Genomic DNA, 26,494 nt, shown 5'->3' with positions numbered 1-26,494 from the left:
TACAGAGAAACCCTGTCTCAATACTCCCCACCCCCCCAAAAAAAAATCACTCATAGAGAGCAGTCATTAGGCAGAACTGATGTGTGGCACCCATTAACAAGCTGGGTGGCCCACGCATGCCTGTAACCCCAGGTCTGAGAGCAGGAAGACACACAAGAGGATTGTTGGGGCCTCTTGGGATATAGCCCAGCAAAGAACACGAGTCCCAGATTCAGGAAATACCCTACCTCAAAGGACTAGTGGACATTTGGCGCCCACTTCTGGTCTCCTGGTGCACCTTTACATGTGTGCATACACTCACACAACTGCTGTTTTTCAGAATATTGTCATTTTGTGTCAACAGGCCTCCCTTTTCGTCTCCTTTGTTAATATTGCAAAAATTACCCTAGGGATTTTTTTTTAAAAGACAGGTTCTTATAAAGGCCAGGTTGGTATCAAACTTGCTATGTAGCCAAAGATGATCTTGCACCTCTAATCTGCCTGCCTCCACATCCTAAAGTCTGAAGTTACAGGCTTGGACCATCATGCCTGAAGTCACAGAACAGCTTGACTAGATATACACTCCTGTCCCAGAGGCCTTTGCCGTTCAGCCTTGGCTGTCTCTGCCCCTCCTCCAGCTCTGCTCACGGCCTCCTTCCCCAGCAGCCTCCACTCTGCTTCTCCAAGGCAGCTCCAGCTAGTTCCTTTTCAGATGATCACATGAAACATTGCTGAGAGCGGAGCAGACCGGCACAAGCCTCTGATCCTAGCACTTAGGAGGCAGAGACGGGCGGATCCCTGTGAACACCAGCCTGGTCTACACAGCAAGCTCCAGAACATCCAGGTCTTCACAGTGAGACCCTGCTAATAAAAATTAAAAATAAAATAGTAAAGCAAGGTGATAGTGGTGGTGCACACACCTTTAATCCCAGTACCCGGGAGGCAGAGGCAAGAGGATCTCTGTGGGTCTGAGGTCAGCTTGGTCTACAAAGAGTTCCAGGACAGTCGGGGTTGTTACACAGAGAAACCCCACCTTAAAAAAACAAAACAAAACACACACACACACACACACACACACACACACAAATAAATAAATAAATAATAAAATAAAGAAACTGCTGTACTGTGTTCCTTTGCATTTATTGCCTCTTTTTCTAGGTCAGTTCCCACCATGAATGTCCAGTTCTCGCTGGTCTGAGTCCAGGCCAGAGTCAAGACATACATCAGGTGGTAATGACCCCTAAAGGAGTCTGGGATGGGCTAGCCAGCACTGCTCTAGCACGACCTTGTGCATGGTGGCACACACCTGTAGCCCCAGCACTTGTGAGGTGAGGGTAGGGAGATCAGGAATTCAAGGCCACCTTGGTTGTGTAAGAAGTGTGAGGTCACCTTGAGTGTATGACACATTACCTCAAAACACAGAGATTTAGGACTGGAGCATCAAGAGGAACTGGTTCAGTTCCCAGCACCACTTGTTTCCCGACTATCAGAACTCCAGTTCCAGGAATCCAATGTCCTCTTGTGATCTCTGTGGGCACCAGGCACACATGTGGTACACATACATACATGCAGGAAAACCACAAAAAACACAGAAATCTAAACCAAACATCACTGTGTCAGAGCTAAGCCCCTCTATGCAGCCATCTGGAAACATCACGAAGCAGCCAGGGTTAAGGAGACTCTTCCTTTGTTATAAATATATTATATACATCCAAAACATGACATTAAAATATTACTCCATGTTACAGAAAGGTATTAAGGCGTTCTATTATTTACATTGACAAGCAAGCACCTTTAAAAAAAAAAAAAAACCCCAAAATAAAAAAGCCCTAATCTTCCTTCCTCCTCTGACACACTGGCCATAGGGGACAGGGTCCCCCCCCCCCAATGACCAAGCCCTTCACAACAGCTGTGCCCTGTAAGATGTCTTCATACTGAAGACCTCAGATGTGGGTGGACACGTGGACAGAAGAACTGGGGGGTAAAGGGGACACCCATACGGGTGGGTGCAGGAGATTCTGGCCTCTCCCTGCCAGCTGCCCTTTGACCACTGCCCAGCTCTGCCTCTCTTGCATGGCAGCTGGGGTGGTCTGCCCACTTAGGCCTCTGGAGTCAGTTTGCAAGGCTGAGGGAGGACCATGATGCAGGGACATTTAAATGTCCTGGGGACTCTCTGGATCACTGGGGATAGACCAAGTGAGTCAGTGACCCCTATACCGGTGAGGGCCACGGCAGGGGGCAGGCGTGCAGGGCAGGTGTGCAGGGCGGGGCTGGCCAGCAGGACGGGGCTCCCCTTCTGCAGTCAGGCTTGGCCCTGGAGCAGCTCAATGGCCCAGGAAGGCCCAAGGAAAGAAAAGATGAGGAAATGAAAACTCGGTGGCTCAAGTATTCTGTGTCACTGGGGGTGGGCTAGGGGTGCCTGGGCCCAGCCCAGGGGACTCCTCTTCACTGGAAGGGCAGCTCAAAGAGGCTGAAATTTGGCAGATGGCTTCAGTTCAGGCTGGGGAAGGTTGGCGACCAGGCAGCTGGACATGCTACTTGATCTTCTGGGCCCACTTCATGTCGTCCGCCCGTGGCTTCTCACCCGTCAGGCCCTGGATTAGGTCCTCCAAGCGACGCCAGAAGCCTATCACCTCTAGGGGGTAGTTGAGCCAGCCTGCAACAGACACAATCAGGGGGTTAAGTGAAGAGAGCCAGCCTGCCTGGGGTGGGGTCTTTAGGAGACAAGCTGAAGAAGGGAAGGTGGGGCACAGGGATCCCCCCACATAACAGGGGCTTAGGGCCCTCCCTTAACCACTGTTTGTTTTTTCTTTTTGGTTTTTCAAGACAGGGTTTCTCTATGCTGCTTATTTATTGCCTGCCCTGGAATTAGCTCTCGTAAACCAGGCTGGCCTCGAACTCACAGAGATCCGCCTGCCTCTGCCTCCTGAGTGCTGGGATTAAAGGCATGTGCCACCACCGCCCGGCTTGTTTGTTTTTTTCTTTCTTTGAGACAGGGTTTCTTTATATAGCCATGGATGATCTGGAACTCACTATGTAGACCAGGAAGGCCTCAAAATCTGAGATCCACCTGCCCCTGTGCTGGGTGGGATTAAAGGTGCGTGCCATTCCACCCAGCACTTGCAAAGGCATGGTTGTTAGATCCTAAGCCCAGGGCAGTAACTAGGCCCCAAGCCAATTGTCTGCTGGCTGAGCGAGTATCTGGAGTCACCACAGCTGGAAGTACGGAAGGGGCTTTGGCGTGCTCACAATCCTGTCCTCAGCACCTGTCTTCAGCACCTAGAAGAGCACCTGGGACACAGCAGGTGCTCAATAAATGAGCACGCTGAGAACACGGGTTAGGCCAAGGCTACAAGTCCCCACCCTCCTGACTCTGGGAATGGTACCACGCACCTGTGGTGATACAGAAGTATGTCTCATGGGGTGCCACGTGGTGGATGCGATGGTGTTTCCGTGGCAGGATCACGTGCCAGTCCTGCAGGACGGTGACCCAGCAGGGCAGCCCCAAATATGTATGTGACCATTTGTGGATCTGGTTGGTGAAGGTGCCAAAGATGGTCAGGCAGAAGACGAAGCATTCCCAGGGGTACAGCTGCTCCAGGGTCTCTGCAGGGTAAGGGCACGACGGGCATGGGACAACTGCCCCACCGTCCAGCCAGCTCCTGTACCAGGTGGCACCCAGACCCCCCCCTCAGCCTCCACCGTGAAGTCTTCCAGATTTGGAGGCAGCGCAGGGACTGGCTAGGAGTGTGGGCTGTGCAACCAGCGGGGGCTGGTCTGGTTCCTGCTGACATCGTGGGTTGCCTGAGCTTGGGCAGGGCTCTGGGTCAGGTTCCCTGAAGTAAGACCCGAGGACATCTCGGAGTAAGTCTGGGACAACAGGGATTGTGCCTCTTTTGGGCCCTGTGGGTTTCTTGGGAGTCAACAGCTCCTGAGTTCACTTTAGAAAGAAGCAAAGCTGAAGGCCTTCCCTTGCTGGCTTCTGGCTCATGGGACGGGGGAGGCAGGAGGTGGATCTCTGGAGAAGGGGCTGCTGGGAGACTGTCAGCACGGTTGGTGTCTGAGAGCACCCCCACTCCACCCGTGGACAGTCCCTCTGTTACTCTCAAAGTAAGGTACCAGCAACTATCAGACAGATGTGGCCTTACCTCTCCTGGTGCCCAGTACCAAGCTGGCCAGCTTTGGGATTCCTTCAGAAATGGGCATGGCTTGGCCTCAACTCCCAGTCCCTACTTTTGGCTTTTCATTTCAGTGCCAGGATTGAACCTGGCATCTGGGCATGGCAGACTAACTCTCAGCTACTAGGTTTCACCCCAGGCCTCACAGTACAAACTTCCCTTTAATAATACCACAGAACAAGGGGTGGTGGGCTCACAGCAACTCACGGGGAATGTACCAACCGAGCAGCTCCATGGAGGAGGTGGGAAGGACACTGGGGGGGGCCACGTTACCAGAGAGTGCTCTGAGAAGCTGGGAATTGGGTCTTATGCTAAATGCACCCTACTAATGGAGAATACTTTAAATGACACGAATGTCCCACACATGCCCTGGAGGCTACTTCCTCTGAGGAGGCCCGGCTGCAGGTCTCACCTGGGCTCTGGGTTCGGAACTTGTAGGCCATGTTCATCAGTGGCAGAAGCGTCACCAGGCAGTTGTCACCATTGGTCTCAATGAAGTCATGCCTCGTGATGGCTGTGGGGTCAATGTGGTGCTCCCGGAATGGCCTGATGAAGGCCTGGGGTGGAGAGGGTATAGGTATTGTCTCCTGGTCAGTCAAAGGCAATTGGTGCCCTGCAGACTCCAAACTTGCTGCTGGGCTCTGTTCCGCCTCCCACCCCAGAGCCTCTTAAGGACACAGACCCTGCCTGGGCCACGGTCTGGCAGGCTGTCGAGCAAGACGGTAACACTGGTGGGGACCTTCCCCAATCCTCTGGGCCCCTGTCTCCCCACCCACACAGTGAGGGCCTTGGAGACAACAACCTCCCTGAAGCAGGGGGAGAGGCCCCACATAAACAAAGGGGACCCTGTCGACCTGGCGCTCAAGCCCCTGCTTCTGGAAGCAGCCTTCTGTCTCTCAGATGCTGCTGCTAAATGGAGCCTGCCTTGAGTGAGCACGGACCCAGGCAAGGCTAACCAGAGTGCATCCATCTCCCCAGCAGCGATTGGCTGCAGGGTGGACAGTTGGACCAATGGGATCAAGTTCTGGGAGTTTGGCTGCCACTTGGGGAAAGAATTCTCTAGGCAGCCAGTAGTGGAGGCCTCAGATCAGCAGGGGAAAGCAGAAGCCAGAGATGGGGAAAACTCAATCTGAAAAGGTGGTCGCCCTGGCTCAGCGGGGCTTTAATTTGGCACTGATGTGAGTAAGAACCCTGGCCTGAGGAAACCAGTTTGGATTCAGTTTTTTTTTTTTTTTGGGTCATAACCCAGATAGCCCGAGTGACAGCTTAAAGTCTGAACATAGTGGGGCTGGAGAGGTGGCTCAGTGGTTAAGAGCACTGACTGCTCTTCCAGAGGACCCGGGTTCAATTCCCAGCACCCATATGGCAGCTAACAACTGTCTGTGACTCCAAGCTCTGACACCCTCACACAGATATACATGCAGGCCAAACACCAATGTAGATAAAGTAAGAAGAAATAAATTATTTAAAAAGTCTGAACATAGGAGAATAAGCCAGATCGTGGCTCGGGGCAGACTCCCTGACACTCTCTATGGGGCCACCAACCACATGGATCCTCAGACAGCCTAAGAGGGCAGGAGGAACGAGGTCAGGTTAGCAGGCTCCGAGGGGAAAGGGGATTAACTCACAGACACACTGCCTGGCATACGCACCTTCCCCACAATGGGCAGATCCACAGAGCCCCATGTATCGGCACCCCAATGTACCAGGCCGGACAGGAAGTCAGCAATGAGAGCTCCTGCAACTGTGGGCAACAAGAGTTAAGCCAGGGCAGGGACCTGCGGAGACATCCTGGACCCGCCCACCCGAGGCCATTCTTCCACTCACTTGGTCACTTGCTCACTCATTCATTTATATGGGAGGGAAGCATCCATGCTCCTTCCCAGCGGACAGAGGCTCAAGGTAACATTTCCACCCTGGTCTGCACAGAGTAAATGCATTGCGGTAGGAGAGGTGGGTCCTTCGCCCCACCCATGGCAGCCCACAGAGCGAAGCCCACTCTGTTGTGGTGAGGCTGCACAGCTGCCTTCCTGGTCTTGTGTTAGGAAGGGCACCAGCTGAGCTGCCTAGAATCCCAGCACTCGGGAGGCTGAGGCAGGAGGATCCAGAGTTTGAGGCTAGCCTGGACTACATCGGCAAACAAGTGTCCATCCCACTTCCTCGACCTCGCTGTAACAGATTCAATCCTTTGGGATTTTCCTTTGCTCTCCATCTGCTCGGAACTAGCCTGGGGTACTCTGGTGAGCTCAACAGTCATCGCAGACCTCAAATCTGTACCACACTCCCACCTCCATCACACACATGAGCCGTGTGTCACGCATGAGCTGGAGAAGAAATGGGTCCCAGACGAACACACACAAGTGGTCCAGTTCTTAGCCTGCCTGAGATCCAAACCTGGCATAGCAGGATCCACGTACATATGGAGAAACCGAGGCGGAGTAACCAGTGTCCCCCACTCTCCCCTCACTCCCTGCAGCATCTGGTCCTCTGAGCCTTCCCCTCATTGTCCTGCTCTGCCTGGAACACCCACCTTTCCTAGGCTGCAGTGCAGCAGCTCTCTGCTGCTTAGGGTTCCTCCCACCCCACCCCAAGGCTCACACTAACTCCGAGGCTCCCACCACCTTACTCTCCATCCACCTCTCCCATCCACTCTCATTACGTCCTCCAAGCACACCCGTTCTCTGCCACTTTTTTCTGTCAGTTCTGGGCTCTCTTTTGGGACTGGATCTTGGTTCTGTGACATCAAAGGGCTCAAGGGCGCAAGAGGTACAGCACTTTGGCTGAGGTACACGCTATGGATTCATACACAGTCTCCTGAGACATTCTTGGAGAACCCACTGTGTGCCAAGCTCAACAGCCACAGCTACACTGACCCACTGCCCAGCTGGGAATGTGGGTCTGGGCAGGCTTGTGCCCTCTGCCGCCCTGTACTCAGTTTCTCAGTGTGAACTGTGTGTCTGAGGCCAGTTTTATTCAAATCACCATATTCCACCCCCTGACTACCCATAAGCTTGTAACAGCAGCATAATGCAAAATGCATTTAGTCCAAGTTTGAAAGTCCCCATAGTCTATAACAGTCTCAACCCTGTTTAAAAGTACAAAGTTTGGCACATGACTTTAATCCCAGCAGGCAGAGGCAGGTAGATCTCTTGAGTTCGAGGTCAGCTTGGTCTACAATGCGAGTTCTAGTTCAGGCAGGCTCCAAAGCTATAGAGGAAGCCTGTCTCGGAAAACAAAAATAAAGAAATAAAGAAATAAGGAAAGGAAGGAAGGAAGGAAAGAAGGAAGGAAGGGAAAATATAAAAAGAAATCCAAAGTCTCTTCTGATATTTATGCAATCTCTAATCTTCTAACGGTAATCCTCTGTAATCAAAATGAGAAAGCAGGTCACACACTTCCAACCTATACACAGAATACACATCACTATTCCAAAAGGGTTGGAAAGGAACACAGTGAGGAAATACTGGACCAAAGCAAGCTCAAAAACCAGCAGGTCAAAACCAAAGCAAAGGGCTGGAGAGATGGCTCAGAGGCTAAGAGAACTGACTGCTGTTCCGGAGGTCCTGAGTTCAATTCCCAGCAACCACATGATGACTCACACCCATCTGTAATGAGATCTGGTGCTCAGAACACTATATACATAATAAATAAATTTAAAAAAAAAAACAAAAAAAAACAAAAAAAAAACAAACAAACAAAAAAAAAACAAAACCAAAGCAAAACCAGCAGGGCAAACTCCAAACTCTGCATCTCTATGTCTGACTTCAAAGTGCTCTTCACACTCCAACTCCTTTCAGCTCTGCTGACTGCAGCACACTTCTCTCTCTCGGGCTGGTTCCAGGCCCTGTTAGCAGCTCTCCTCGGCAGGGATCCCACAGCTCTGGCATCTCCAACATCTTGGGGTCTCCAAGGCAATCCAGATTTCACCTTTACAACTTCACACAATAGCTTCTCTGGGCCTCCATTCGGGGACACCCCTGACACATGCCTGGCCTCAGCGGCTTTCCTCAGTCTCACAGAAAGACTCCATAACCACCTTCTTGTATCCTTGACTCTAAAGCCAGAACCATGTGGCTGAAACTACCAAGCTCTGCAGCTTGCTGGGACTGGAACATGGTTCTCTTGTTGATTCCCTTGTTGGATCACATCTTCACAGCTTTCTGTTTTCAATGGTTTCCTTCACTGCCTAAGTTTGGCTGTCCTTGAACTTGCTTTGTAGACCAGAGACTCATCCACATGCCTCTGCTGCCAGAGTCGTGGGATAGAAGTCATCTACCCAGCCCTAAGCTTTTCTTTAGTTTCTTTTCACAAGTGGAAGCTTAGCTTGGTGGGGTCTTATCCTGAGTCACCATTCACTTTATTTAACAGCAGGTTTTTCTTTAATCTGTTTAACGACTTGAGCACAGGACTTAGCTCCATTCCATCTTCTGGGGTTCTTGCTTATCTTGTTCCTTTTGTTTCATTATAAATCCTCATTAGAGTTATCACTAATAACCACACCAGATTCTAGACTAGGCTGTTTTGAGATTTCCCCTGCCAATGCAATTAATCCAAAACTCTTCACTTTAGCCTAAGGCAGATTTTTCAGATAATGGCAAAAAGCAGCCACATTCTTCACTAAAATATCACAAAATGGTCTCTAGGCCACATGCTAACATTCTTCTCTAAAACCTCTCAGTCCAGGTCCTCATAGTTCAAATAATCTTCAGCATCACTGTCTTCCATGCCCCTACTAGCATGGCCTATTAAGCAGCACTTAAAGCATTCCACTGCTTTCCTAACCTAAAGTCCCAAAGTCCACAGTCCTCCAAACAAAAACATGTTCTGGCCTATCACAGTAACACCCAAGTCCCTGGCACCAATTTCTGTTTTAGTTAAGGTTTTCTTCTCTCTCTCTCTCTCTCTGTTTTTTTGAGACAGGTTTTCTTTTCTCTGTGTAGCCTTTGTCCTGGAACTCACTCTGTAGACCAGGCTGGCCACAAACTCACAGAGATCTGTCTGTCTCTGCTTCCTGAGTGCTGGGATTAAAGACATGGGCCACCACCACCCGGCCTAGTTAAGGTTTTGTATTGCTGTAATGAGACACCATGACCACGGCAACTCTTACATAGGAAAACATTTCATTGGCTGGCTTAGTCCATTACCATCATGGCAGGAAGCATGGTAGCATGCGGGTGCTGGACTTGGGGCTGGAGAGGTAGATGAACATTCTACATCTGGATCCACAGGCAACAGGAAGAGACTGCCACACTGGGCATAGCATAGTGTAACCATTTGAGACATCAAAGCCCACCCCCCTAGTGACACACCTACTCCAACAAGACCACACCTCCCTAAAAGTGCCACTCCTTATGGACCTATGGGGGCCATTTTTATTCAAACCACCACAAATGGTATAGATAAATTACCTCTGAGCAAGGGAATGTTGGGGGTCCTACATCTAACCACTTTGCTGTGCCCCTTGCCTCCTCTGGGCTCAGCATCCTTACTTGCTTCGTGAGAACAACTATGGAGTCTCAGTGTCCCAGTGTCATTAGTCAATGAAAGATGTAAACACTGCCTGCAGGACAAACGGGTGTGGAGAACACTGGCTGCTTGTGGGTGTGGCATGGTAGGGAGCCAGAGCACAGGCTTCTTGTCCTGGATGTGGGCATCAGAGTGCGGATGCAACAACTTTCCTCCCCAGCTGTGGCTCACATCTGGTTCTAATTGCACCAATCTGCACACACTGCGGTGCAGGCCTATGTGGTTCAAGGCCTCCTCACGAGGATGCACCTCTGACCATACAGGTCCCTACGTGGACTCTGCTCCATGTGGAGTCTAAGGGGTAGGCAAACTTTCTATACAGAGCTACACATGAAGGCTGGCAGGTCCTGCAACTACAGTCTCTGTTGCTATGGCTCAACTCTGTCAGCATTACAGGGCAGTCACAGCAATGTGTGTCAGCGCACGGGGGTTGGGGGTTGGTATTCCGCAGCAGCTTGTTTGCAAGTATTTCGGGTTTCACTTGCTTGGCTGGAATAGCTCATCTGGAGTCATTCATGTGTCACGTGCATTGACCATTTCCCTTTTTGCTGCTGAGTACTGTCCCCTCATCTGGGTGAATGCAGAGCCCTCCCCTGGACTACTACTGAGCTCTAGCTGCATGCTCATTCATGGAGAAGACTGTGTGCTCAGAGTCCCTCATTCCTTTAGCTGAAGACGGCAGGGACATTGTGATTGTGAGGATGACAGCTAGCAATCACATCCAGACAGGCACCGGCACCGCAGTCCTACACGGCTCTCTACTTACCACGGCTGGACCTCTGGCTGAATACAAAGCTCACAACTCTGGCTAGTCTAGCAAGTCATCTTGCTCTGGGGATCCCGCTTCCACTTCCTAAGGGCTGAGAATATAGGCAGGCTGGTATACCGCTTGGAGTTTTTTAAATATGAGTGCTAAGATTTGAACTCTGATCCTCACACTTGTTCACCAAGCACTTACTTTATCCACTGAGCCATCTATCCAGCTTCTAGACTTTTTCCTTTAGTTTTTTGAGACAGGGTTTCTCTGTAGTTTTGTAGCCTGTCCTGGAGCTAGTTCTTTTAGACCAGGCTGGTCTCGAACTCACAGAGATCCGCCTGCCTCTGCCTCCCGATTGCTGGGATTAAAGGCGTGCGCCCCCACCGCCCAGCCTGACACTTTTCTTTCTTATATTTTTGGTTGTGAGCCTAGCCTTTAACGGCTGAGTCATCCATCCCTCTTTCTTTGTTTAACGTTTTTCAAGACAGGGTTTCTCTGTGTAGCCCTGGCTGTCCTCGAACTCATAGAGATCTGCCTGCCTCTGCCTCCTGAGAGCTGGAATTAAAGGCGTGTGCCACCACTGGATACTTTTTTTTCTTTTCAAGACAGGGTCTCACTACTTGGCTAGCCTAGAACTTATTAAGTAGACCAAGCTGGCTTCAAACTCAGAAATCCTCCTGTCTCTGCCTCCTAAGTGCTGGGATTAAAATTAAGCATGACATCTCAAAAATGACTTTTGCCTCCTTTGCCTTTCTTTTTTGTGGCTGACACAGGGCACACCACAGACTTCCACGTTCCCCTCTGTTAATCCCTGCTGGCCAAGGCCAAGTCCCCTTAGTGGTTAAGCTCCTTCCCCTTAACTGTCCTTGGCAGTTAAATCCTCTGTGGTCAAAACGTGACAGAGCAGTGAGGAGAAAGTCAGGACGGGGTGGCCTTTGGAAGTGTCTCTCATAACCAGATCTGACAAGGCAATGAGCATTGTGTGGGCCTCACCGGGACTTGAGTCCGGGCTGTGACGCTACCTCCCCGAAAGGGGAAAGAGTGACATGGGAACCCAGAAGGTGTCCCCCTCGAGCAGGGCAAAGTAACCTCACAGTGGCGAGCCACGCTGATGCTAAAGTGACCCACGAGAGCCCTGCCGTCTCAGACCATGAGTCACCCTAGGTCACTCTGAGTCAGCCAAGATGGTTGGTGCAGAGTCAGGGGAAGGCAGGCCTCTTGCCCAGCATGTTCAAAGGCCGGCGTTCCACCCCCGCTAAAAGTAAAGCAAGAGGTGTAGTGGTGCACCTCTGGAACCCTAGCATGCAGGAGGCTTGGGCTGGAGGACCGGGAGTTCAAATCCAGCCTGGGCTACACAGTGACGTCAAAGCTAGGCTGGGTTATGGCGAAGAAACTACCACAGCACAATGGTCCTAAATTAGGGCTGTGACAAGTAACCAGACTTTGGTAGCTTTAGATGGGCCCTGGGATAGGAAAGGGACACTGGCTAAGAAGCTACAGGCACACGATCACTGCGATCACAGGTAGAGCACAGGCACAAAGCAGTCCCACTGGGTGCTAATGGGCACAAGGGCTCCCGTTATCTAACTGACTGCCGGCTGTAGCTCAGCTGGCAGCATATGTATCTCACATGCAAGAAGCCCTGGATTCCCATGGGTTGATCCTAATACCGTAGAAGCAGTCACCAATTAATGTCAGAACTCTGAAGGGAAAGCAGGGAGATCAGAAGTTCAAGGTCCAGCCTGGGCTATGTGACCCTGTCACAAAAGCAAAGAGAACCATCTACTAAAACAGGATAATATCCACTCATGTTCAGTGATAGGCGCCATCACACCCAACCTGCCAGAGGATGACAGAGGCTGAAGCTGGCAGGGATGGACTGTCCAAGGTCACCCGGGGAGGGGGCAAGAGGTCACACTTAACCTCACAACCAGGTCTGGGAAATGGTAGCACACAGGACTCATGTCCCTTAACTAAGCTAGCCAAACAGGTGCAAGGGTGCAGAGCACTGGGCTTCGCCACAAGCTCGCTGTAGCCTGAGCCCTCCTCCCTGTGTGAGCACGTGTTTTCATCTGTCGGACGAGGGGACATGCTCTGGACTGGTGTCAGAAACAATCAGGGTAAGAGTATCCCTTCCCACCCTGTGAGGGAGGAAATGGCTCTCAATTCCTGGGGCCGGGGAGCTGTTTCTAGGGCACCCATTCCAGGCCACTCAGTTGCCCATGAGGCCCCTTTAATGGGGGCAGGGTGGCAAACACAGGCATACAGAAGTCTCTTTGTTCCAGCCCTGGTGGTGGCTGGCGGCTCGCTCGCCCAGGGAGCAGCTTCAGCCTGGTCATCACCCTTCCCTGGAGACACTGGGAAGGGCACAAGGATGGCTCTATCCAGTGACAGCGTGAAGGCTGGGTGGAGGTGAGACCAACAGACTAGGCAGACAGACCCTGAACGTCTATATCATCTAGGTTCAGTTAAATCCAGAAGGCTTAGCAGCGTGACCTCCTGACCTCAGTACTGACCTGTGTGTGCCCTTCTCCACCACCAAGCAGCTCCTTCCACGTGCTGTGCTCCCAGCATGCTGTGCTCTCCCCAGGAGAAGAACAGTTTACCTTCAGTCCCCTCCCACTGTCCTTGTCACAGCCACAGTGTCCCTCTGCTGCTCCGTTAGGCTGGAACACTGCTGCCTCTGGTGGTGGCCTTCTCTGAGCCTGCTACCTCTCAGTTCTCCCATGCCCCTGGCTCTACCCTGTACCCACTTCCGCTCTCCAGCTAAGGTCTCCCCCCAGGCTACTCTTGTTTCTCCTCTGCCACCCGCTCATGTCTTGGACTGAACCTAGAATTCATCCCTGGCCTCACCACTCACTGCACAGCAGCCTGACTGTGCATATAACTCAACTGCACAACTCCTCTGAGTTTAGGAAACCCACCGCCATCTGCTCCTTGGCTCCAGCATCAGAAATCCTCTCCCCATGGGAAATTTACCAGCAACTGCCCATAGCACTCAAGACAAACTCACCATCCAGACCATGGCTCCCAAGGTCCTGTACCACTCGCCCAACCACCTCAGTGACCTGCCCCCAGGCCTCTTTGGTTCACACTGGCCTCAGGACCCTTGCACTTGCTGTTCTACCTCAGACGCAGGCTTCCTCTTGCCTCTCCTTCCCTCAGGCTGTAGAAGCAACCATGACCTTATCTTGGTCAGCTCTCAGGCACTGCACCACAAAAGGCCGGCTTCACCAACTGAAAGCCTTTCAGTTTGGGTTCTGATTCCCAGGGCTGCCTGGGGCATTGGGAACCGCTGAAGAGACAGGAACAAGCTGGCACAGTGCCCTCGGCAGCTACCCGCGTGTTAACAGACAAATCAGGGCGGCTATTTAAATCGATTGAGGATTGTGCAAACACCACTATCAGGGGATTACTCACCCTTATCAGACCCAGAAGCCGGTGCAATGGGAGAGCAGGCCACATTGGGTGTGAAGATGGGGCCAGGAGTTGTGGAACCCAGGTCCCAAGCAGGGAAGAGGAGGCAAGTGACCTGCCTGACAACACACAGCCAGGCCTACCTCATACAGGGTGTCTTAGTCAGGGTGTGGCTAGAGTCTAGGTGACGGCCAGTGGGCAGAGGCCAATGCTGGAATCCTCTGTGCAATATTGCTACTAGGAATGGTGGCAACAGCTACCAGGAAAGTGGCCAACTCAGGTGCTTACAGAATATCTACTGTCAACCCAGCAGTGGCTGAGGCAGCCTTGGTCAGTGGTTTAGCAGGCAGTGTTGCCTCCCCACCTCTTCCCAGGCAGTAGCCCTCTCAGCACAGCTGAATACTCCTGGCTTCCCTACAATCCCAGGAGGCCACAGTGCCACAGTCTCAAAGTTCATGATACCTGCTGTAGTCAGCCCAGCCAAGGTTGTAGCCAACCAACTCTGGGGTTAGGGGACTCCTGCAGATGGGGCCTGAGCTCCCCAGCACAGAGAGGGCTAAGCTCTCCCCGTACTGCTCTGCCCCAGACAGAGCGATGGCTTGATTAGTGGGCCTGTACACTACTGGCTAAGGAAGCCAGACTGCTTACAATGAGATTGTAGAATCAAAACTACAGGGAGGGCCAGGAAGGACCAAGGGTACCATGGCCCCTTGGCCAGCCCCAGAGTTCAGCAAAGGAAGAGGACACACACTGAGCCAGAGGGCAGAAGACTGGAAAGGAAGGACACTGAGTCAGTCGGAACTAGGGATGCAGCTGGACACTGCAGCAGAAGGACATTACAGATACTTCGTGGTCCCTCCTCTGAGCCTCCAGTTTCTCATCAGGAGGGAGAGTGTCAGCCCCCACGCCTGGCCAGGGGAACACCCAGGACTTCCAGCACACAGTGCCTCATTCCACGCTCACTATCCCCACTCACTGAATTCTGGGCACCTGCCACGTACCAGACCTTGTGCCTGAGGTCGGGGATGCAGCAGAAAACACACTCTGACTTCTGAGCAGGGTCTCACTGTGTAACACTGGCTGGCCTGGATCCCCAGAGCTCTTCCCCAGCCTATCATGTATTGAGATTAAAGGCCTGCACCACCGCACTCAGTCAGGGCTGCTTTTTGAGGGGCCATCATGGAGGGCCTAAGCATGTGGCCTCTCGGTAGACCTTGGGGGTTAAATGTGTGGGGTCCGGAGAAGGGTTCCAGGCACAGCGAGCAGCTTGTACAAACAAGGGTCCTGAGGTAACTGGGGACGGTGGGGGAGGGGGATGTTGAGAGTGTATGGCCAGGGTGACTGAACAATATAGGTAGGGAATGCTGGGGCTGGGGCTGTGAAATGGAACGGCTATCGTCACCTCTAAGAGCAGGTGGGGACTCCCATAGCTTGTCCTTGATACAAGACCACCCTGAGCACTCAGTGCACACACACACACACACACACACACACACACACACACACTCACTTGCGCAAAGGCCCCTGGCACTCACCAACACCCAGGATGACGAGGGGCGTGTGCTCCCAGCGGGCCAGCAGCAGGAGGTGAACCAAGTTGTGGGCGATGAGGCTGAAGCAGAGGATCACAGAGCACCACTCCTGGAGACGCTTGCCTGTGGGGAGAGGAGGGGACCGAGGGAGGCGACGGCTGTGGGGATCCTCAGTGGTGTCGAAGCACACTGTGCCAAACACTCCCACCCACCCATTTCACAGACAGCACCACTAAGGTCCAGAGAAAGGGCTTTTGCAAAAGCAGGACACTGGGCACAGGGTCCATGGCCAAGGCTGGGCCTGCAAGCGTCAACTCTTTATAGACAGGACCAGGTTTTCTGGAAAACCCTTTAGGAACTTGAATGATCTCCTTGCATTTTAACTGAAGTTTCCTGGCACCATCTGTTTCCAGGTCAGTGACTATTTGAAGGTGGAGGCCATGACCAACCTCTGATCCCTCAGTCAGGGATGCTCAGAGCCCGCCCAGCTTCCATGAAGCAAGACATAGGTCATCAGCCTCAGGGTCAAAGAAGAACAGGGTACCGGGTCAGAGAATGCGTGTTGGGGACATCAGGCCCCAGGGTTCCAGGGTTGGCACCTGGATGGTGGCAGCCAGGCAGGAGCGTGACCCTTCCCACCTGAGAAGGCTGCAGCAGGTGACGGAGAAGGTACAGACCCGAGGATCTGGGTGTGAACTTTAAATGCAATCACAGTTCAGAGACTCGCAAGTTTAGACAAGCTTGTCGTTCCTTGTGGCTTTGGTGGAGATGTCAAAACTCTGGACAGCACCGAAGAACCCACGGCCTGGGGATGAGCCAGACTTGCCCCATTCATGGCCTCTGTGATGCCCAGGTGCCACAGAGAGCAATGTGCTGATGATGGGGTCAATAAGAAGAGAGGCTGGTGAGCTTGCCACCAAGTGTGGTCACCTGAGATCGGGCACACGTGACAGGAGAGAACTGACCACTGAAAGTCACCCTCCGACCACCACAGCATGTACTACAAGGCACACACAATAAATAAGAAGGAAATATGTGCAAAAAGTTTGCATTTTATTTTATTTTCAGTTTTTCGAGACGGGGTTTCTCTCTGTAGTCCTGGAACTTGCTCTGTAGACCAGGCTGGCATTGAACTCACAAAGAAGATCAGCCTGACTCTGCCTCTTGAGTGTTGGGATTACAGGTGTGCGCTATTACCTCCTGATCTATAAAAGTTTTTAAAAGAGAAGAAAACATGAGAGATGGGCGCGTCGCTCAGGAGCCGAGCGCTAGGATGTCTGAGGCCCTAGGCTTATGTTTGGCATCACATAAAAACATAAAGAGGAACTAGCAAGATGGTTCAGTAGGTAAAGGCACTTGCTGCCAAGCCCGATGACCTAAATTTAATCCCTGGTACCCACATAATGATGGGGAGAACCAACTCCACAAGCTGTCCTCTGACCTTTACAACACACTCACTGTGGCACACGTGCTCGTACACACTAAATAAATAAATGTAAGACTCCAGAGCACCGAGACCGCCTCGCCACACACTCCTTCAGATAAACCACACTGAGTTATTTTCTTTTGACAACTAATTAAAAAAAAAATTTTTTTTTTTTTAAAAAAGAAGTAAAAACACCATGTGAGTGGCAAGCCTTATGCCTGTTTCCCAGGCAGCTGGCCCCAGAGGCTGGAGACCCTTGTGTTGACAGCGAGATTACCTTTGGTGCTTTTACCATCGGTGCTTAGCACTGACCAAGCAATTATCAGGATCCAGGGACCCAGATGTGTGAACAAAAAGATGGAGGGTCAGGGAAGTTGCCAAGGCAGCCCAAGGTCACTCAGCACGCCAGCCTGAGTGCTGTGGTATCCCTTTAACCAGCCCCTGCCCTGTGTTCTCTTATTCTCTAGGACACCACTGTCCTGATGAAGACTCCTGTACAGGGTTAATGAAGGCCCAAGCCGGGTCTGCTGCCCCTCCCTCTCTGCCCCTGTAGACCAGTCTAGAAATCTCTATACCCTGCCTCCTCTTGCTCTGTGATCCTGACATTCTCACCCCTCCAGCCTCCAGGGCTACCTGAATGTGAACTCAGGCTACCTCAAGTTCCTTCACTAGGGCCCCAGCACTCAGTTGGTGTTCAATAAACGCTTGTTGAACAAGCAAAGTCTAATTGCGAACCGTAGACCATGTCTCCAAGTCCGACGCTTAGCACTACACAGGCAAAGATTAGGCTCCATCTGTGTCCATGGCTACTCCTGACTGCTGGAGCCAGAGCTTAAATTAAAGCAGCTGCCCCAGAAAAGGCTGACATCGGGGGAGGGGAACTCAAGGGTCACATGCCTTTTGCCCATATACAGAAGAGGACACCAAGGGCAAGGAAGGGCAAGACCCCCAGAAATCTCAGCAACAGATCCAGGCCTGGGGCTTCCAGTCCTTCTCAACTGTGCTATTTCTGAGCCCTGCGTAGAGCCACGGCCTGCCTTCCTCTTCCGGTTCCTGTTTGTGGGTAGGGCCCAGGGCAGGAAGCCCAGGGGTGAGGGAACAGGACAGAGGAGGAGACAACAGACAGGTGACTCTCCCTGCCAACCTGCTTGGTTTCCTGTAAGGATTGAAGGATGAAAACTGGGCAGCGTCACAGTCAAAGATTAGACTAAAACAATGGCGATAATGATGACAGGCTGGTGCTCACTGATGGGAACCAGGTGTGGTTGCAATCAGGATCTTCTGGCCAGGTTTCCTCTTATTTTTGAAAATGTGATCTAAACTTAAAACCACATACATCCTAGTTCTTGTCAGCCCTGAGAACACAGGGCTGCCCCTCCCGTTACGGGTTCCAGGTTCCCCAGTTGCTTTCAGAGCTGTCTGGCTAGCCTCTGTGGAACCCTAACTGAGACCCAGCCAAGGAAACTGAGGTACAGAGTTGGATGTAGGCCTGGAAACTGTTAGGTCTGGGCTGTCTCGGTTCCTGAGCTGGCTCAGTTCTCACCTTGTTGGGCAGATTGGTCCTGAAATCTGAGTATTTCCCCTTAACTTATCTCCCTTCAGACCTGGGTCTGGCTGCAGACCGACCTCGGTTCTGATCCACAAAAGTGTGAATGACATGTCAACAAACTGCCGGCACCTCATGCCATCCCTGTGCAAGCCAGGACAGACTCCCAGTGCCAGGGAGGCCACATAATTGTCTAAAGTCATAGCCTAGGTCATCAGTCCGGCAGGCCCACAAAACAGCCAATTTTACCAATAGGCAGGCTAGGGAGTTGAGGAGGCCCTAGTTGGGGCTTTACTCAGGACTCAGGTGTTCCAACCTCCACCGAAAGTCTATTCCTGGACTAGAGTGGTATGCTCAGAGAATCTTGGCCAAGAGGCAACAGTAACTGTTGCCTGGGTGCCTGCATGCTGGCCTGCGTGCTGTATGAGGTGGGGATGAAGCCCGGAAGAGGCAGAGGGCACACCTACTCCACAGGGCAAACTCAGCACCCCTGCCCCTTCCTGCTTCTAACAACCTACATTCCTGCCGGCCTCCGACTATCAGGAGATCCTGTGTGTGCACCACTAGGAGCAGACAAGGACAGAGAGGACAGGACCAGACACAGGGGACAAATGGGATGAGAAAGCAGAATCCAGGGGCATATAAAGATACAAGACCCAGAGGAGAAAGACAGACTGAGCGGGGACAGAGAGAGCTCAGCCCAGCGCAGTGGGGCCAGGCCTGACCAGTGAAGTCGCAGAGGCCCCAAGCCTTGGTGCTATGGCTTCAGGCAGGCCCATTTTGGAGTGAAGCCAGGTCCAACTTCAGGACAGGCCACTATCCTGGGGTCCTAAGCACTCCCATGGCAAAGGGCACTCACAACTGTCCAAGCTGGTAGACAGTTGGATCCCACACTCTTTAGGCCCTGCCATCCTTCCAGCTGGGGCACCTATGAAGTGGCACACACGGCAGGTTGTGGCAGGCACCTGAGAGCTGCCATCTTGGCCAAGCAGGTGGGAGGGAGGCTCCACCAAGCTCACCAGGTTCCTTTCAACCTCTGACTTTTGGCTCACTGCTGGGAAATCCAAAGCAAGAGTGCAGCGCTGCACAAGCCTTCTGTGGCTGCAACATAGCATGGGATTAAGCCCACGCACCGAGCACCAAGCCCTCAAGGCGCCGTGGCGACTGCTGCCTAACTCCTGACCACTCCCTTCTATCCCATCCACCCTGGTCATACTGCTCAGGGGATCCCCACACGCACTAGGCCAGGTGCCTGCCACCAACACCGCAAACAGGATCTACTACTGTCCTGGAATAACTTCTGCAGCCAGGGTGAAAACCAGGAAACAAGAGACGCAGCCACTTCATCTCTGTCCTGGCGCTGGGGCAGCTCACATGGGGCAGGCAGCGCTACCACCCTGTGCTCTCCACAGACATGGACAAAGTGGTCCTGGGGGGGAGGGGGCTAGGTTCCCTAAAAGCCAGATGCCAAAGAAGCATGGCCTACCCCTGCTAGCCCTTCTACTGTAGTGGTAGCAGTCTAACCCCAGACAGGATTGGGGTTCAGGACATGAGAGCATGTGGGGAAAACGCCTGCACAAGCCAGTCTCCAATAAAAGTCGTCTTTGTGAACTAAATACTCCCAGTGACAAATGACGACAAACCACCTTCAGCCCCAGGAATCTCAAGAACTCAGTTCTGGGACCCAGGGACTTCTCATTCTGCTCCGGCCCCCGGGTTCCTTGTGCTCCTCGGCTGTGCCAGGCACACTCCCACCTCGGGGCCTCTGCACTCCTTCTCTGGACCTCACACATGCTCAATGTCCTTTCCCTCCTGCCCTTCCCTGCTTTGGCCGTCCTTTCAGTGAGGTCTGTTATGGGCTCTCTGAGTTACCCCCGTCCCTAACATGTTTCCTGATGCTTCTGCTTCACAGCACTCGGGACCCTACTCCCCTTACGTGGGACTCACTGCCTGTCTCCCCATCCAAAATGCCAACCCAAGTCTTGCCTGCTGCTGTGCCTTCGGGGCTGAGATCCGAGACTGGAATAAACATATCAGTAGGTGTTCAATCCACATCAAGCCCGGTCTCTCATTTTACAGGTCAGGTCCGAAAGGGTCAAGGTACCTCTCTAAGGCCGCGGGGTTCAGTGGACTGAGACAGACAGGGAGACCTACTGAGAAGAACTTGGAGGAACCAGTTTGGTCAGTCTTTCCCTTTCTCTAGGTCAGGAGAGAAGGCCTTAACCGAAGGTTTGGGGACCCCAGATGCTGTCTGAAGCCTGGACCTCTGTATAAAGCTATTCTTCTGAGAACAGTAGCCAGGGAATGATCCAGAATCAAGAAGGAAGGGTGAGAGGTGACCCCAGGAAAAAGCAAGAGGAAACAATTGGGGCCAGTAGGAAGTAGGCTGTGGGGACAGTCCAGCCCTAGGCACTATGAATCCCTACTATGAATCCTTCAGGCTAGAGGCTTGAGGATCAGCAAGACAAGGCTTGCTCCAGGCTCAGAGAAGGGCAAAGGGCCAGGTGAATCATAGGGACCGCCTACTGTACACAAGGCTTAGTGCCACAGAGTGGGTGTCATTACAGTGAGTGACACAGAAAGAAGAGAAATTTCACTTGTGCCTGTGTGAGAAGGAAAGGAACCAAGGCTGTGGAGACTCCCTCAAGGAGAGCTGGTCCCGAGGCTGGCTGGCTGCGTGTGGGCCAAGGACCCACCCAAGACAAGCTGGAAAACCATAAATACAGACTGGAACCTCAAGGCTGGGAGAGCCCTTAGGGACCTAGGACCCAAAGAGAAAAAGCAAATGGCCCTACGTCACATGCCACTTATAGTTGAAAAAGCATCAGACCCATGCCGACCAGGGCAGGAAGCCAACAGAGTAAGTAGTCTCAGCCCCACCCAGGTCAGAATGTCGGACAACAAAGCCGAATCATGGAGACACCTTGGCAGAGGGGCCTCAGGCTGTCATCTGACTCTGGAGTGCACAGGCATTTCCCCAACCCCTGGAGACACCCAGCCAGGCAGTGAAATTCCTGAGGCTCCCGGGAGCTGGAGAACAGGATGGAGCCAGAGCTTGTTAGGGTAAGAGCATAGAAGAAAAGAAACCAGAGAGGGAGCCTGGCCTGAGGAAGGGGGTAGAGCCAGGGCAAGGGTAATGGCTGGGGAACAGGGGTATCCCACAAAGTCCTGAGAGGCTAGTGTGTGGGTGTGGGAGAGGACAGAGCCAGATGCAGAGTCAATAGGGACTCAGTCACTGCCCCAAATCTTCCAGTAAGAGGCGAGGGCTGACAGTCTCATTGGGAGTGGGAAGGGAAAAGTTCACCGCAGCTACTGAAGCAAGGACCATGATAGGGCTCGGGGGAAAGAGCTCCTGGCATACTCTGCAGAGATCCAAATTAGGGGTCTCGGAACTGGACTGAAGGGCTGATAATCCCTGATTGGGGGGCGGGTCAGTTTGCAACCCAGGACCCTAGCTAAAACGCACAAGGTGCAGAGGTACCAACGTGGGAGGAGGAGCGGAGGGGGACTTAGGAAGTCGTGAGAATTTAGGTGGCTAAGGGCAGGGCCTGTGAATGAGAAGCTGTCTGAAGCTAGGCTGCCTGAGAACCGGAAGCCTTGGAAACGGTCCTGGGGACACAACTCAAGTCAGGGTGGGGTTCCTAACCTGCCCAAGGTGCCCTGAGGCTATGACTCCGAATGTGCCGGTGCAATGAGGCTGTTCCTCGACCTAGGGGTGTTTCTGTAGCCCAATGCCTCACGGCTGTGGGTAAGAAGGGGTCTGGATGGGGTCCCTAGACCTGGAGGTGCTCTTTGCTAGTTGGAAGCCCTGGAGTTCCGCTCTGAAGGTGGAAGCTGGGGTTGGGATGGGGGCAGGGTTCGGATGGCATGGAGTTCGGATCCAAGGGCGTCCAAATGGGTTGGAGTTCGTATCTCGGGAATTCCAGTGGGCTGGGGTTCGGATCCGGGGGTTCTCGAACGGGTTAGGATTCAGGTCAGGATGAGGCTTGAATAGGCTGAGGTTCTAATCCGTGGGCTCCGGATGGATTTGGGTTCGAATTCGAAGCTTCAAATGAGCTGGAATTCGGATCCGATGGGATGGGGTCTGGGCGTTCGGACCGCCTGGGGTTCGATCCTGGGCGGGCCCCACGCCGAGCACCCATTAGCCCGCAGGCCCGCTGCCCCGTCCTACCTGGCGAGTAGAGCGCCGCCAGCTCCCGGGCACCGGCGTGCTGTGCACCCCAGCGCCGGCCCTCCGCCGACTCGTCTTCATCCAGCTCCGGCTGCCGGCCCGGCGCGTCCTCGGCGCCCGCCATGGCCCGTCGCCCGGCCCGCCCGCTGCGCTCTGCTTGCGGCGGCGGCGGCCGCGGAACCGCGGCGAGATCACGCCGCCCAATGACCGGCCGGCACTGGGCGCGGCGGCCGGGGCGGGGCCTCGGCGGGGCCGCGCGTCACAGCCAATCGGGACCCGCGCCCTCGCCGCGCCGGGCCAATCGCAGGTCTCCGGCCCGCAGCCAACCACGGCGCCCGGGGGCGGGGTCGCAGCTGGACGCAGCTGGGCACGGAAAGGGGGACGAGTGTGCGCGTTCCCGCTGCGCCCCGTGGGCTCGAGTGCTGCGCCGGAGCCAGAGAGTAAGCGCCCGTGCAATGGTCCGCGACTTGACTTCTGCGCGCGCCGCGAAGCGCCTACTGTGTGCACCGCAGCCGCGGGTCGCGCATTCGCCGGGAAGCTGCTCAGCTCGGCAGCACACCCGTTGCACGCACTAGATTTCATTTCATTACCCGGGAGTAGTGAAATGGCCAGCCTGAGTTACATCGCAAGACCCAGTCACAGAGCGATACTGCCTACTGAAAAGCCCCTGTGACCGCTTGCTGGAGTGCCCCCTCCTCTGGTCACTGTGACATCACCCTCACGCTTGTCAGCGCTTGTCATGGGTTATGTCTTCCTCCCAGGAAGAGCCCGTGAGGGCTCTGCCTGGGCCAACAGCTGGCAGATATTAAAAGCTAAAACAGGGGTTGAATGAATTTGGGCTTAGCAGAATGTCCTGTCTTTAGCACATCCGCATTAAGAGAGCTGCAGGCTTATGGCTTATGTAAAAGTCTTTAGGATGATAAACAGCCTCTGCCCCGGGGGCTATGGGACTGAAGTGCCTGGGACTGGCAGAAGGCACTTGAGATCTGAAGGATCTTTCCAAGGTTCCATCTTCATTCTGAATCTTAAGCCTCCCCAGGCTATCCCCCCCCCCCAAACACACACACACACACATCCGTGCTCCTTCCCTGGGTGGTCTCTGTTCACAGTCAGTTCCCAGTTTTTTCCTAGTCTTCTTCATATGCCTCCTCCCTCAAAGGAAGAGCCACTTGTGAATGTCCAGAACAGACTGCAGCCCAAGTTCCTGCCGGCTCCGATGAAGCTGGTGACCTGGCACCTTATATTAGCTGCACAATTAGATTTGGGGTGTCAGGAGTTTTTGCTGAGTTGTTTAGGTAGATGCTGGATCTCAGACCCTACAAAACTACACGGGTCTCAGTGCCTATTGGCAAGCATGCTGAGGTCTCAGATTATCGCGGATGTCAGTAGATACCTGTGGCCAGCACCTGTGTCTGATAGACGGATAAAGCCTGAACTAACTGTGCTCACCGTTCTTTCAACTCAGGAATCACCTACCTGGCCCTACACAGTCTCTGCTATTTGCTGGAAACAGCCTGACCAGGGGAAGTTCTATCCTGTAGTTTTTTGTTTGTTTTGTGTGCATGTGTGTTTGGGTGCACACATGGGAGTGTGTATATCATCATACCATGGTGCCCATGTGGAGGTCAGAGGGTGATATTTGGGAGTGGGCTTACGCCTTCAACCATATGAGTCCTGGGAACCTAACTCAGGTCCTCAGGCTTAGCAGCAGCTGTGAGAAATGGCATCCTGTAGGGTTTTGCACAGCAGAATGACAAAATCTGATTTACATTAATTGGGGGAGCACTGGTGGCAATGCACCTTTAATTCCAGCATTTGGGAGCCAGAGGCAGGTGGATCTGGACTACATAGTGAGTTCTAGGTCAATATAGCAAGCTCCTGTATCAAATGAAACAAAATAAATTATGTATTTATTTGAAAAATTACATCCCTTAATGAGCCATCTCACCTGCCCTTAATTATTTTTTTGAGACAGGATCTTACTTTGTAGCTCTGGCTGTCCTGGAAGTCACTCTGTAGACCAGACTAGCCTTGAATTTACACTCTGTAGACCAGACTAGCCTTGAATTTACAGAGATCCGTCTGCTCTAACTCCCAAGTGCTGAAATTAAAGGCCTGCACCACTACACCTGGCTTTTTATATTTCTATTTGTTTTTTGAAACAGTGTTTCTCTGTGTAGCCTTGTCTGTCCTGGAACTCATGAAGATCAGGCTGACCTTGAACTCACTGAGATCTGCCTGCCTCTGCCTCCCAAGAGCTGGGATTAAAGGTTGGCTCTGGTTTTTAATTTCTTTTATAATTTATTTTTATTTTGTGTGCATTTGTGTTCTGTCTACATATACGCCTGTGTGAGAGTATTGGATCCCCAGGAACTGGAGTTACTATTTTGAGCGGGGTACTAGGAATTGAACCTGGGTCCTCTGGAAGAACAGACAATGCTCTTAACCATTGAGTCATCTCTCTATCCTCATGGCCTTTAATTTTAAAGTAAGCCATCCACATGCTTTGAAAAATCAAAGTGGTATAACTTCTCCCTCCCAAGATATCCTATCCCCTACCCTGCCCATTCATCTTTTCTGTTTATTACAGATTTTATCTTTATCTATGTGTGTCGGTGTGTGTATATGATGTGTGTGTGTGTGTTGATGCCCTTGGAAGCCAGAAGGTCTGGGATCTCCTGGAGCTGGAGTCACAGCTGGCTGTGAGCCACTCCTGACACTGATCTGTGAACAAAAGCCACGACCTCTGTAAGAGCAGCAAATGCCCTTAAGAGCTGAGCCACCTCCCTCTCCAGCTCCACCTGTGCACACACTTCTTACCTGACTCTTCTGCATGCTTCCTTGCTTCTATGTAAATGTTGAGAGAGCACATGCTTGAATGCTGTATGTATGTGCATGTATGTTGTGTGTGTGTGTGTGTGTTGTGTATACATCCATGCATGTTCATATAGAGAACAGAGGAATCAATCCCCTTCCACCTTATTTCCCAGAGACAGGATTTCTCACGGAACCTGAAGCTAGCCTGACCTTCAGCAAGCCTGTGATCTCCTGCCTCCGGCTTCAATATTTCTGGGTTTACAGAGTTGTTCATGTCGCCCCCCACCCCCATCCCCAATTTTTAATTTCTATATGGGTGCTGGGATATGAATTCAAGTCCTAATACTTCTGCATCAAGTGCTCTTACCCTCTGAGCCATCTCTCCAGCCCCATGAGCACATATTCTTATTGTTCTTCCCTTTTTAACATAAAGAAATGGAATATTCTGTTCTTGAATCCTTGGTTTTAACCTGTCCTATCAGCAACAGAAGGATTCCTGACAGACAGACTGACAGACTGGTTTGCATTACAATGAATTACATACCATTTACTTATTCATTTCTCCTTCCAAACGGGGTCCATGTATCCCAGGAACCTCAAACTTGCTATTTAGCTGAAGATGATCTTGAACTTTTGACACACCTGTCTCTACATCCAAGTGTTAGGATAATAGGTATGTAGCACCCTCCCAGCCTTTTCTGTTTGTGAGACAGGCTCTCACTGTGTAGCCCGAGATTGCCTCTAACTCATGGTAATCTGCCAGTGGCCAGGTCAGAGGAACTGCCGTCAGCATTGGAGCTTATGAAATACAGCCCAGAGGATAAGAAAACTGTAGGCGCATCCTGGAGAGGCAAAGCCCCGGGAAGATTGTCTCCAGGATGCACTTTGCTTCCTCCTGCTTCCTACTGCCTTGTTCTGCTGTATTTGAAAGGTGTGATTACCCTATGAAAGGATCTCCCTGTATCTAGTATAGTGTGATTGTTTCTTGGGACAATCCCGCTCCTCTTTGGGCAATTTATTTGCAGATCATAATGAAGATGATTTTTATAAGAGCAATGATAATCAGTTAGATTTGTGATTTAACTGAACTTTCTCAGCTTAAAAGATATAGGTGGTCTTTTCGATCCGCCATCTGTGGTGGCAGC

The 26,494-nt window shown here is 52.3% G+C and overlaps 1 protein-coding gene across 1 annotated transcript; it reads right to left on the bottom strand.

Moving 5' to 3' along the window:
- Window positions 1-1,100: 1,100 nt before the first annotated feature.
- Window positions 1,101-22,697, bottom strand: Peds1 (plasmanylethanolamine desaturase 1). The gene is made up of 6 exons (XM_085696989.2): window positions 22,533-22,697; window positions 15,393-15,512; window positions 5,810-5,901; window positions 4,570-4,714; window positions 3,373-3,585; window positions 1,101-2,635 (listed from the first exon to the last, which is right to left on the bottom strand). Exons 1-6 carry the CDS (start codon window positions 22,654-22,656, stop codon window positions 2,514-2,516), a joined length of 816 nt encoding a protein of 271 aa, XP_085553115.2. The 5' UTR covers window positions 22,657-22,697; the 3' UTR covers window positions 1,101-2,513.
- Between the last annotated feature and the right edge of the window lie 3,797 nt (window positions 22,698-26,494).

Source organism: Myodes glareolus, chromosome 10 (genome assembly GCF_982192425.1).
Source record: "Myodes glareolus chromosome 10, mMyoGla1.1, whole genome shotgun sequence".
In the NCBI taxonomy this organism is placed as follows: Eukaryota; Metazoa; Chordata; class Mammalia; order Rodentia; family Cricetidae; genus Myodes; species Myodes glareolus.
This window is presented reverse-complemented; position numbering and strand designations above follow the sequence as displayed.

Excerpts from the sequence above, each read along its gene's own strand:
- Peds1 (XM_085696989.2), bottom strand. The coding sequence starts at position 22,656 with ATGGCGGGCGCCGAGGACGCGCCGGGCCGGCAGCCGGAGCTGGATGAA. Across the intron at positions 5,902-15,392 it reads CCTCGTCATCCTGGGTGTTG|TTGCAGGAGCTCTCATTGCT; the intron begins GTGAGTGCCAGG and ends TGTTGCCCACAG. Across the intron at positions 4,715-5,809 it reads ATCTGCCCATTGTGGGGAAG|GCCTTCATCAGGCCATTCCG; the intron begins GTGCGTATGCCA and ends TCTCCACCCCAG.